Source organism: Cryptomeria japonica, chromosome 10 (assembly GCF_030272615.1).
Source record: "Cryptomeria japonica chromosome 10, Sugi_1.0, whole genome shotgun sequence".
Taxonomy (NCBI): domain Eukaryota; kingdom Viridiplantae; phylum Streptophyta; class Pinopsida; order Cupressales; family Cupressaceae; genus Cryptomeria; species Cryptomeria japonica.
The window spans coordinates 122,932,088-122,944,231 of NC_081414.1; the positions used below are offsets into that span (position 1 = coordinate 122,932,088).

The window sequence follows — 12,144 nt, forward strand, 5'->3', positions numbered from 1 at the left end:
AAATGTTAAACAAGCTTTGTGGCAAGAAGAAAGCATGCATAATTTCCCATGCAAAAACATAAGGCCTGTATGAGTTGCTCGCGCTCACCATGCTGTCATTCACCTTAAACAAAGTCTTCCATCATTGAAATTTTCTTAGGCATACTCATTGCCACGATTTAGTTTGTTGCTAATGGATTCAACGAAAAGAATCCAGTTCAATCTTTCATTTGCAAGGGTTAAAATTGAAATTGCCGGTATTGGCTTAGTATGGTGTTTAAGTTGTGGTTGTTCTTGCCATCAAGGTTCAAACCCCACTGGGGTGTTATTGTTAGAGTATTTATTTCAGGGGTGAGATCCCCTGTTTGTGACCTCACCGGTTCATGGCTCCAGGTCAATAGCGTTTATCCCTTTTAGAAAAAGGGTTGAGATTGAAGTAATAATAATTCTTGAAATGACCAAAGCAGATGAATAAAGCTGGATTGGTGAAGTACATTCTCAAGAAAACCAACTCCAGAAGCACCTAACAAAGGGATCAGCTCCACAACCAATTTTGCTATTTAAGGTTTCTACAAGATCACTCCAGCAGGCATTGCACAGTTACATACAACGTAGCTTTTTATATGGAGGGTTGCTTTTGGAACCTATATAAATTGATAGAAATAAGCGTGCAGTTCAATGACAAACCAGTGAAGTTGCAGAATAGAAATTAGACATTTCTACATTTGTAAACAAGTATTATAGATGTCACAACTGCCATTTAAAAGTCAAAACTTAAGATCAACGCCTAAATCTCACTTATCTTGTAGTTAGTTATTCTTGCACTTGCACCAAGAGGTGCCTTCGTGAATAAAATGAATTGACCTTCATTTAAAAAATATACAATTAATCCAACCATGATCCACTAACATATTATTTTAAACAATGATAATAATATTTGATTATATCTATGACAAAGAAGACTGATCACTAGCACCTCAAGTGGGGCCAGTAAATGGGGGTACAAGCCCATAACCCTGAATGCAAATGCAAGGTCAATATCTGTGAAGGCAAGACAAAGGACAATCAGCTTGTGACTTTCACATAACAACCTTGCACTCATTACTAAAAGTGTTTCAACATAATTCTACCACTCCTTTAATTTCAAAAATAGTCATTGTGCATGCAATCTTATTCAATAATGTTCTTAGAAAAACCTTCTCATCAACCACTTTATTGGCTTGAGAAAATGATACCAAATAACAGTTCCAGAAGGGAAAATGAACAAAGCATATATTATACAAGGAGGGAAACTGGAATTATGTTCACCTTGAGCTCTTGAAGTTGAAATTGGCCCAGTAATCCCATTGTCTGGTCCATTTCCTCATAAATTATAGACTTGCTGGCAAAATTTAACATTTACTAGCACTTTCTTTGAACTAAGCATGCCTGATCATTTCCCTGTACATCAAAACCTAGACTTTCCAGCAAAACTCATTGCTTGCACATTCTTACAGTAGAATAAGCCTTTTTCTCAGACGTAATTTACGCATTACACATTATCTTGTTTTGGCTTTCTACTGAGCTCTGCATACTTGTCTCCCATCAGTTGTAAAATTTCCTCCCACAGGTCTGAACTTGAAGTAGATATTGCAGAAATAATAAGATTGGGGCTGCAGGCAGCCACATGCCAGTACTTGTAAGAAGCAATCTCTTCCTTCAGCTGATCAAAACCCCAACTTGAGTAACCCTGAAAGAACTGAAAGTTCTGCGACAAAAGAACCTTACCTCTCACAAGTTCTGCTGCATGATGCAGGCTGTCCCTTGCACCATAATACAAACCTGGAAATACTTCCTCAAAAGAATCGCTAACAGCATTTTTGTCCTCGGATATTAAAAGAAACATGTTCTCCTCAAGAGGTCCTCCAAAACGTAGTGAGCAATCTGAAAAAACTGTAGCCATATCTGGATGTGTGGGTCTCCTGTGCACAAGGGAGCCATGCATGGGACGATTAAGGATTAATCCAAAAGGGCACTCGGCATCAACATGTAAAAGCAAAATTACAGTCCTTTCAAAATCTGGAATCCCATCTAGCCTTTCAGTCGCAATGAGCACACACCCAGGCTCTGGTTCATATAAAGGATGAGCCCACTTGGATCCAACGGAAATTTCAGAACCAGATTCTGCTTCTGACCCACTCCTAGAATCATTTTTCGAGGATTTACCAATCTGCTCTGCTGTGAAAAGTTTTGCTCTAAAAGCTCGCCAATCTAGATTTTGCACAGAGCCTGTAATGTCTGACTCGTCTTTTTCTTCAGGGTTTTCTTCTTCAGGAAGAGGAGGTTCATTATTATTTTCTGAACCAAACCACACGTCACTGAAATGAGCAAATGAAAATATGCGAAACTCCATAGAGTGACAATATTCAAACTAAAGATGAAATATTTAAAATAATTGATGAGTTGTTTGGCAAAAAGATTTTGTTCAGACCCTGTAATGTCCGATTCTTATTTTCTTCAGGAATTTCTTTGCTGGTTAAACATTAGTCGTGTTTTGCAAACCAATCCACCATTAGATATTTAGATATATTAAATATTTAAAAGACGGAAACCTTATTCAGAAAACAGTCTTTGCACAGATCCAGTTTTTCCCTTCATGATTTTCAGTTCAAGGTTCAATGGTACTCTCTGAAGTAATCCACCAGATCATACGAGTAAGCAAATTAAAAAGGGAAAACCCAACAAGTTTAAGATATAAATATTGAAAACGCTTGAGGTAATATTCCCAAACAGATATTTCACAGGCCTTGTAATGTCTAACTTGTATTTAACTCTTCAGGTTTTTCTTCTGCACATTCAGATGACCGTTATTATTTTCTGTACCAAAACACTCACTTGAGTGAGGAAATGAAAATGGGAAAAAATACACAAAATTAAGATACCATAAACAAAAGAGAAATATTTCTTGAAAAAAGGTTTTGCACAGGACCTGTTACATCCTTGTCATTTTTTCCTTCAGGGTGCTCTTCAAGAAGAGATTGATCATTATTATATTTGAACTAACCCACTGTGGCCAATTGAGAGAGAAGATGAAATGGGCAGGACTACAAAAAAGAAAGAAATAAAACATTTAAATAAAGTATGCCAAAGAAAGGTATGGGAGAAATTACAAACATTTTTAATATGAATTATGAAACATTTAAATAAAAGCATACAAAACAAGGGAAGTTTTTCTTCCGATAACAGATTGATACACACCACCCACCATAACTATCTGGGTATCTAACTTATACTGGGAAAACCTAAAAATAATCAACATTTTTGCCTAAATTCTATAAAATAATCAAATTGGCAAACAAAATAAATTATTGATTTTTACAATAGGTTACAAACACAACAATTTAAAACAAGAAAGCCTCAGTACCATGAGAGTGGTTTTCAATCTATTATCAATGTATCATTAATAGTTACACGTATTAAATCTCCCATCATTCTGCAAACGTGCCAGCAACATGGATCAACATTCTGAGCATGTGACAAGACAAACATTAGGAGGAATTCTGTTATTGATGAGTCAATGCAGAAGTACATGGCATAAAGAAATTGGACTGCATAGTTAGGAGATTAAGCAAGTCTCAGTTTTACTGCTATCAATACACTTCATTTAGATTCTCATTATGTTTTGTTTTTATAGATAGCACCTTATTGTTTTCAGATACAGAACTACTTTGCTATAGCAAATGGGACTGACCATGGCAGAGCCTCTAGCTCCGGTTCTACGAATTTCAGAATGCCAGGCAGTTTGGCCAAAAATACACAACAACAGTAGCAATGGTTGTGTTCAAATAATGCCCAGAAAAATGATCTGGAAGAATGGGAAAACATGGGAAAAATGATCCAAAGAACATCTCAGATCATCTAAGTGAAAGTTTTGGATAGAATTTTGAGTATTCCCACAAAGATATTTTTTCAATATTTTTTACATTTTCAGGGACCTTCAAAGTGGAATTGGCAAGCAGCATTCTTATGCTACCCTACAACCAAGATTGTTTAGTTTGTACCCTACAACCAAGATTGTTTAGTTTGTAACCTAAACTTTCTAACCTATATCTATATGAACTATGAATTTCAATTAATGGGCTACAGGTGACAATTCCAACAAGTAGGGGTACCAAATTAAATAAACATTTTTATTTACTAAGGCCATCCATTTATCCTTCCAATAAGGGTGTTAGTCACTACCAAGTGTGATGAATCTTCAGTTCTCAACAAGAATCCTAATTTAGTTATTTTAATAAGCTTTTTATTTCCTCTACTGTATGCTATACATAGTTTCGATAGAGCAAAAATTTTCAACTTAAATTTCTTTTTTTTAAATTGTGTATAATATATTGTGCATAGCTTCAAGTAATAGCTGTGTGAGTTTATTTGCTCTCTTCTTCCTGATGACGGATTGTGTAGTTTGATCCGAAACATCGAGGAAATAAACTCGCGCAGATATTACCAAAAGCTATGCACAATAATGTTATGGACTGCAGAAATCATATGTCTATGTATAATATAGTTACAGAATGTATCAAACGAGTCTGTAAAACATTGGGGAAGTGTTTCCTATTAGAATTGAACACAAATAGAGTACAAAATCATATCATCATGTGAATACAACAGACAATTGATAACTATTATGAATTTATGATAATTGTCATTACAAATCATCATCATAAATTGCATATCAATACAAGTTAAAAATTAAATTAGTTTACAATTTCCTCTTCTCCATTCTAGTGAAAAATAGGTAGAGGATCTAGTCCTTGCACATGGTTGCAACTCCTCACTCAGCCTAGAAGGTTGCACACATGGCTTCATCTTGGTACTAAATGGCAATGACTCCTCTGCCTCATGTTCGACATCATCTGGAATGATGTGATCCGATCCAATCTATACTGCTTCTGTTGTACCTACACCCTCCATAGCTTGTCTCTCAAAATCGCCAATCTCATCCTTTGTGAACAAGGGGTCTTATCCTACACAATCCAATCTATGTAGGGATCAATCTCATCCAAATCTATAAATGTAATATCTTGTTTAAATTTTTTAATACCCCAGAGGGAATGTTTGTGAACAAGGGGTTCTTATCCTACACAATCCAATCTATGTAGGGATCAATCTCATCCAAATCTATAAATGTAATATCTTGTTTAAATTTTTTAATACCCCAGAGGGAATGTTTCAATTGGTATTTTAATTTCTATAGAATGATATATTTGCAAGAAATTATACTTTTTCCAATTGATATTTTTGATAATTAGTCAAATTTGCACAATGGTGAGCTCTGTGTGAAAGCCCTCTAAGGAATTGTGTGTTTCCAAATCTAAATCTAGAGGGGTTTCTTACTCGAATTAATTGAACTGTAATTCCATGCTCCACCAAAAGAACAAATCAAATAATAGAATACTTCTCAATTGATCTCCTTCTCCTTACTTCGTCTCTCTTAAATACGATTTTTCCAACAGTCACAACTATTTACATCCCTTTCATATAGAAATAAGCTTTATTTTAAAATCCAATTTATATTATTTAATTCTTCCTTTGGTGACCCACAATTTCCTTTATTCTTCTCAACCGACAACTTCTCTTAGTCTTATGGATTGTTTATGTGATTTGCTGCATCTTTAATTAACTCTAATATTTTCTTAGCAGAAGATTATATCCTTTGTATGGTAATCGCACATCCATGGAGAATACACCTGCACCATAAATACTAATGTAAACGTCACCATCATTAGTAGCAACCTACTATGTATGTAGTTAAGGTTTTGGTTTGCTTAGGGAATATTAATATCAGCCCTTCCCAAGAGTGCTTGTCCTGAAGCATAGTAAATTTGGATGTTGAAGAATTTCCACACCCTCCCATGTACCATCCTCATCAGTAAGATCTTTCCATCGGACCAAATATTTTGTCATTGTTTTGATCCTTAGCCTTTTTTCTCTAAAATTTATAACAGCCTCAAGAATTAAAATTACTTTCCCTTCATCATCTAGTAAGGGTAGCTCTATGAAAGGAATAATTTGATTTCCTAGTGCCCTTTTAAGCAAGAGATGTGAAATACATGATGAATCTTTCTATTCTCTAGCAATTCCAATTCATATGCCACCTCCTCAATTCTTCACTTGATTCTATAAGGGCCATAGAACCTTAGTTTTAACTTCTCTACTCCATTCTTTTTGAAGGAAAACTATATATAAGGTTGTAGCCTTAAGAAGACCGTATCTCTTACTCAAAAGTTCTTTCAATCCGCTGTTGATCACCATATAAACTTTAATAATTTTGTGCTCTTTGTAGGATCTTCTTGAGGGATTTCAAAATTTCTAGACTTTGCATGACTAGACCTTTTGCCCCTGGAACTGAACTATCTAAGATGAACAAATCCACAAAGAATAAGGCACCATAACCATACAAGGCCTTGAATGGTGTCATACCAATGGACATATGATATGTAGTTTTGTACTAGTATTCCCTCAAATAAAGCCAATTTATCCAAGTTGCCCAATGCCCTGCTACATAAGTTCTTAAATAGCCCTCAATCCATTTGGTGACTATTTATGTCTATCCATCAATTTGTGGGTGATAACTAGTACTTGGAGACAATTTTGTTCTTGTTAAATGAAAGAGCTATTGCACAAATATGCTAAGAAACCTACTCTCTCTATCACTTACTATGTTTTTAGGCAACCTATGCAATCAGAAAATCTCTTTTAAAAATAAATCAACCACTTGAGGTGCCTTAAACTCTATAGGTATGGTAAAGAGATGACCATATTTAGTAAGTCTGTCAACCACAACATATATACAATCTTTACCTTGTGGCTTAGAGAATCTATAATAAATTCCATTGAGATAATTTGCCATTTTTTATTTGGAATCGGTAAAGGTTGCAATAACCGTATAGGAAAAACATGTTACGTTTTGTTCTATTGACAAGTAAGGTATTCCCAGATGTACCTAAAAACATCGTCCCTGAGACCCTTCTATGAAAATCTCTCCCTTATTTGTCGATATTTCTTGAAGTAACCTTGATGCCCTAGCAATGATGTGTCATGTGTGGCTTTCAAAACTTTATCCTTCACTTGATGAATTATGTCTTTGTCTAGAATAAGATTGTTCACTACCTGTTGTGACGTTTTCACAAATTGCCCCATTGCAAATGGGGACCCCTGCTTTTTGCTTTTTAGGGTTTGTTTTCTAGGTCCTTTAGGGTTTTGTTAGTTGGCCTTTGCATTTTGAGTGTCGCAAAAGGGGTCACCTGGATAGCAGGTCATGCTTGAGTGATGTCCTAATCCTGAAATTTGGTTAAGTCTGGAAAGTCCTGATCCTGAAATTTGGCTAAGTCTGGAAAGTCCTGATCCTGAAATTTGACTAAGTCTGGAAACTGAAAAACCTCCAGAAATTAGATTTTGCGATATACCTCCTGGAGGTCTGAAACCACTCTCAAACATCCTAAAAGTATATATGGAATATAACTTAAAGTATCACTTATACTTAAATGTTATATTCCATAAAATTATCCTGACAGAGAGTTCAAAAAGTCAAATTTCGCTCCTGACCCTCAGAGAAGGCCCACAGCAAAAAATCGCTCCTGACCCTCAGAGAGGGCCCGCAGCAAAAAATCGCTCCTGACCCTCAGAGAGGGCCCACAGCGAGATTTTGATTCCTTCATTTTGCAATGAAAAGAGACCAGGTTTTGATCATAAAGGGGAAATAAATGACTTTCTCCACCCCCCCGAAGAAGTTTTGACTTGAAATAATGAAGGACCTTGTTGAAAATAGAAAAGTCGCTCCTGACCCTCAGAGAGGGCCCACAACGAGAAATCTTATAAGGGTCATTGCTAGCCTTATTTGGTCGACTTAAGATGTCAAAGGCATGGGGATGGATGAAATGAGCAGAGTGTAGTATCCAGACTTGATCAAAGATGATGAATTGAAAGAGTTTTGCCAAGGAAAGGAAAAATCGCTCCTGACCCTCAGAGAGGGTCCAGAGCGATTTTCTTGGTGTGCACATTTTGGGACCTTTCTTGGACATGAATTTTTATTCATAGCAAAGAACAAGATGCCATCTTCCTTGGCAAAGTGATTTTGAGATGAAAAGTGAAGCATTTTGGTCCAGGTAGCAAAAATCACTCCTGACCCTCAGAGAGGGTCCAGAGCGAGATTTTCAAAAATGCACTATTCTTACAAGATCAAAGTATGTTTTATGATTGGAAGGGATGAAGGAAAGCATGTTCTATCCGTTGAATATAATTTGGAAGATCAACACAAGATGAAATCAACCTAAAATTCAAAAATCGCTCCTAGCCCTCAGAGAGGGCCCACAGCGAAAAATCGCTCTGGACCCTCACTGAGGGCCCACAGCGAGAAACCTAAAATGGGAATTTTTCATCCAAGTTTGAGGAAGGCTAAGGTTAGGCATGGGTTTGAAACGATGTTTGAAAAGCCTTGAAGTGAAAAGAAATCGTTGAGAATCAAAATTTTGAAGGCAATTACAAAAATCGCTCCGGACCCTCAAAGAGGTCCCATAGCGATTTTCCAGTTTTCTCTCCTTGGTTTGAAGAATTGAGATAAAATCTTGCTTGGACAAGAGGAGAACGTGATGTGTTATGCCTTGGAGGTAATTTGAAGATTAAAAGATAAAGGAATTTGCCTAAAACCCAAAAGTCGCTCCTGGCCCTCACTGAAGGCCCACAGCGAGATTTTCAAAAAAGGCATCTTTTCTTCAAAATGGTGCTAAGGCAAGGTTAGGACAAGGAGAAGAGACCTCCAAGAACATGATGAATATTATTTTGCCTTTGAAACTTGATGATTTTGGTCAGAAAATGAAAAATCGCTCCTGACCCTCAGAGAGGGCCCACAGCGAAAAAATCACTCCCGACCCTCAGAGAGGGCCCAGCGCGAAATTATTGAAAATCCTCGTTTTACCTTGCAACAACAAAGCGAGTTTGGATGAGATGGATGAAGGAAGAACATTGCCAAGTGATGAATGAAGTTTCAATGAAAAATGGTGGATAATCAAGCTTAAAATCAAAAGGTCGCTCCTAACCCTCAGAGAGGGCCCATAGTGATTTTTCAGGATCCTCTCCTTTGTTTGAGGAATTGAGACCAAATCTTGTGTGGATAGGAAGAAGAGATGATATTTTATGTCTTGGAAGCAATTTGGAATCCAAAAGATGAAGGATTAAGAGCAAGATTGAAAAATCGCTCCTAACCTTCACTGAAGATCCTGGGCGAAATTGGTGATATCCTTCATTTTTACATTATTGAGCGTTGATATTCCTTAAAATCCTCAAAATTGCTAAATTGGAGGCATTTGTAAAATTAAAATCAAATTCGCATTAAATCAAAGGCATTTTAATTTAATAAATTAATTTTTTAGGCCTTGAAATAATCAAAAATCCACTTTGGAGGCATTAAAATTAATTTTCAAATTTTAAATGAAAGTGAGCGCTCAAATACATTTATTTGCTTTTACAAGCAAGTCGGCCTTCTTTTGAGGGGGATTTTATTTCATTTTCATTTCCCTTTTGGCAAGTCGGCCTTGGAGGGAATCAAGGTGAGCGCTCTATATATGGGTGATGCTTTGTTCAAGTTTAATCATTCATTCATCCTTTCCTAAGTGCGAAATTGGAGAGCTATTTGAGGAGCGAAATCCAGAGGTTGAAGTGCGAATTGGAGGAGCGAAATCTAGCTAGAGTGGAGCGAATTTCTACTAAGTGTTGAAGATCAAAGAGGGTGGAGTCTATTCTTTTGAAGTTAGAGGAGGCGCAATTCATCCAAGGGAGAATTTTGATTTAAATTTTGCCTAGCAAAATCCATTTTTTGCATCATTTCTTAGAGTTTAATACTCAAGGGGAGGTATGGCAAAATCATCTTGACACCCTTGTTTAAGGTTTGATTTTTGGACATTTGTTTTGGAAAATCTAAGTATTGCATGGTTAATTAGGAAATGATAACTCGATATTTATCATGAAGTTTCCTGATTAAAATCTTAAATCTTCCTTTTAAGTTTAATTTCTACACTTCAAGATATATTACTAATTGTGAAATGTTGTGTAGGTATCAAGATGGTGATTCCAAAGCCCGGAGGATCTACAAGTCGGCAGGTTCTCATCAAGGACGATCAAGCAAGGATAAGAGCGACCTCCTCCAGTCTAGCATTGACAAAGAAGGCCTTCTTCGGACTAACATCATCAGGAATGACTTCTTCCAATCCAGCATTCCAAGGCGAGGTACATCAATCATCCTGCACATCAAAGACAAGAGAAGTCAGAGCAAGGGTTCATTGAAGAAACAGATAGTTCCAGAAGAGTTAATTAAAGCTAGCTTCTCAGCATCACCAAATTGGATATCTACCGGCATCAACGAGTGTCAAACGAGGTGGCATCCTAGTCATCACTCCTCCAATTAGATTGGTCCACCTCAGCGTGTCCAGATTCAATGTACCTAACTCATGGGAGGTGGCACAAACTTCGATGTACCTACCCCAACTATCCATTGGTCGAATTTTCCAAAGAAGACATGTGTCCTTAAAATGTAATTTTATCATTGGTCAAGCATTAAATGTTATGTAATGGTTGTAACAAACCCTAATTAGGGTTTGCATTGTTGAATCTTGGCCATTGATCTCAAATTCATCTGAGCCATCGAATTATATTATGGGCACTATATAAGCCCCGACTCTTCATTTTGTAAAGGCAATTGGAAGCAGTTAGAAGGTAGGGAGTGAATAGTTAGAATAGTGAATTAGTCAGTTGATAGAATAGCAATTAGAGTGGAGTAGAGAGAAAAGGCAAAGATTGTTGCCAAGGTGTTGTTGTAAAAGACTTGTAAAACTTTATTGAAGAAATGGTGAAATTCATGGGTCGATTCAACAATTTGCATGGTCTCTATACTTCTCATATTTGATTTCATGTTATTAGATGAGTGGAAGAAATGTGCTTGATTGATGGTGAAATTCGTATATCCATACTACTAGCAGTTTGTTGATTGCAGACTTGCCTTGTGTAGTCAATTGGAATCATTCAGCTTAAGCTTAACTTCCATTGTCGCTTCTTCATTGATATGCATCAGCCTGATGGTGTCTATGCCTGCAATGATGATTTGAACATCATAAAGCTTTCCTTCGAAGATCGCACTAACCTTGTGGAGATGGTCCTGGGATGTCAAAACAAGACTAAGTTAGAATTTCATCAAAGATCATTCATTGCTCTTACATTCTTAGTATCAGAATTAGATCCTTTCCTCGCCCTCGTCCTTTTTCCTTTTTTTTCAAATCTAAGCTAGTAAAATCCTATGATTCTAGCAAATCAGACGTTCAGGTCATCAAGTGTAAGTCCCCTTGTGATTCCAGCAAAATCACATCATACCACAAAGAGCTTATCCACACGTAGAGATTCTACAGCAAAGAACCTTGAAGTCACCCTGATTGATCCTTTTTGCGATATCTTCAGCATTCAGAGGCTTTACTCAAGAGAGGATAAGGTACCATTTGGGTATTTTATTCTGTGTTTGGTTGTGTACAAAATACACGTCAACACTACCTTATATCAATCATCTTGAATCTCTCCTTCAAGTATATCCGTGGCAAATGTATCCTTCCCATATTCTACTAATATGTTAGCCTTCCAATCAAGAAAAAACTTTGATAATGAACATAAGTAAGGCTTCCTTGATAGAGCATCAACTACTACATTATTCTTACCTTTGACATATTCGATGTCAAAGTCATTGGCTTGAAGCTTACTTACCCCCTTTTGTTGTTTCTCTTTCAAATGTGTTTGGCTAAGAAAAAACTTAAAACTATTAAGATTTGTTTTCACTACAAACCAAAAATTGCCTAAATTTGTCTAGAGCATGCAATATGTTTAGCATCTCTTTACATAGATGGAAAAGCTCTTTTCAATGTCTTCTACGTTTTTACTTTCAAAAGCTATTGGGTATCTTTTTTAAATTAACACCACTCCAATTCCTTCACTTGAAGCATACATTCTAGTACAAAACATGAACTTACTACTTTCTTTAGTTTATCAAAAAGCCTAATGAGTTGTCTTTGTCCAAACAAATGGTCCCTTCTTGGTCAAATTTGTCAAGGGAATGGCTAACTAAGAGAATCCTTTGACAAATCTTCTATAGTA

The 12,144-nt window shown here is 36.4% G+C and overlaps 1 protein-coding gene across 2 annotated transcripts in view; it reads right to left on the bottom strand.

Moving 5' to 3' along the window:
* Window positions 1-753: 753 nt before the first annotated feature.
* The window catches only part of LOC131046606 (uncharacterized), a 31,047-nt gene continuing 19,656 nt past the window's right edge, over window positions 754-12,144 (bottom strand). Inside the window, exons 2-3 of one of the 2 annotated variants that reach the window (XR_009106033.2) lie at window positions 1,288-2,316; window positions 754-1,020 (exon numbers count right to left, since the gene is read on the bottom strand). Coding sequence is in view for 1 of the 2 variants with exons in the window: in XM_057980383.2 (XP_057836366.1) it covers window positions 1,511-2,316 (806 nt within the window). In the remaining variant the exon portion in view is untranslated. Of the gene's footprint in view, window positions 2,317-12,144 lie in introns of both variants that reach the window. The other variant, XM_057980383.2, reaches the window with a different exon arrangement.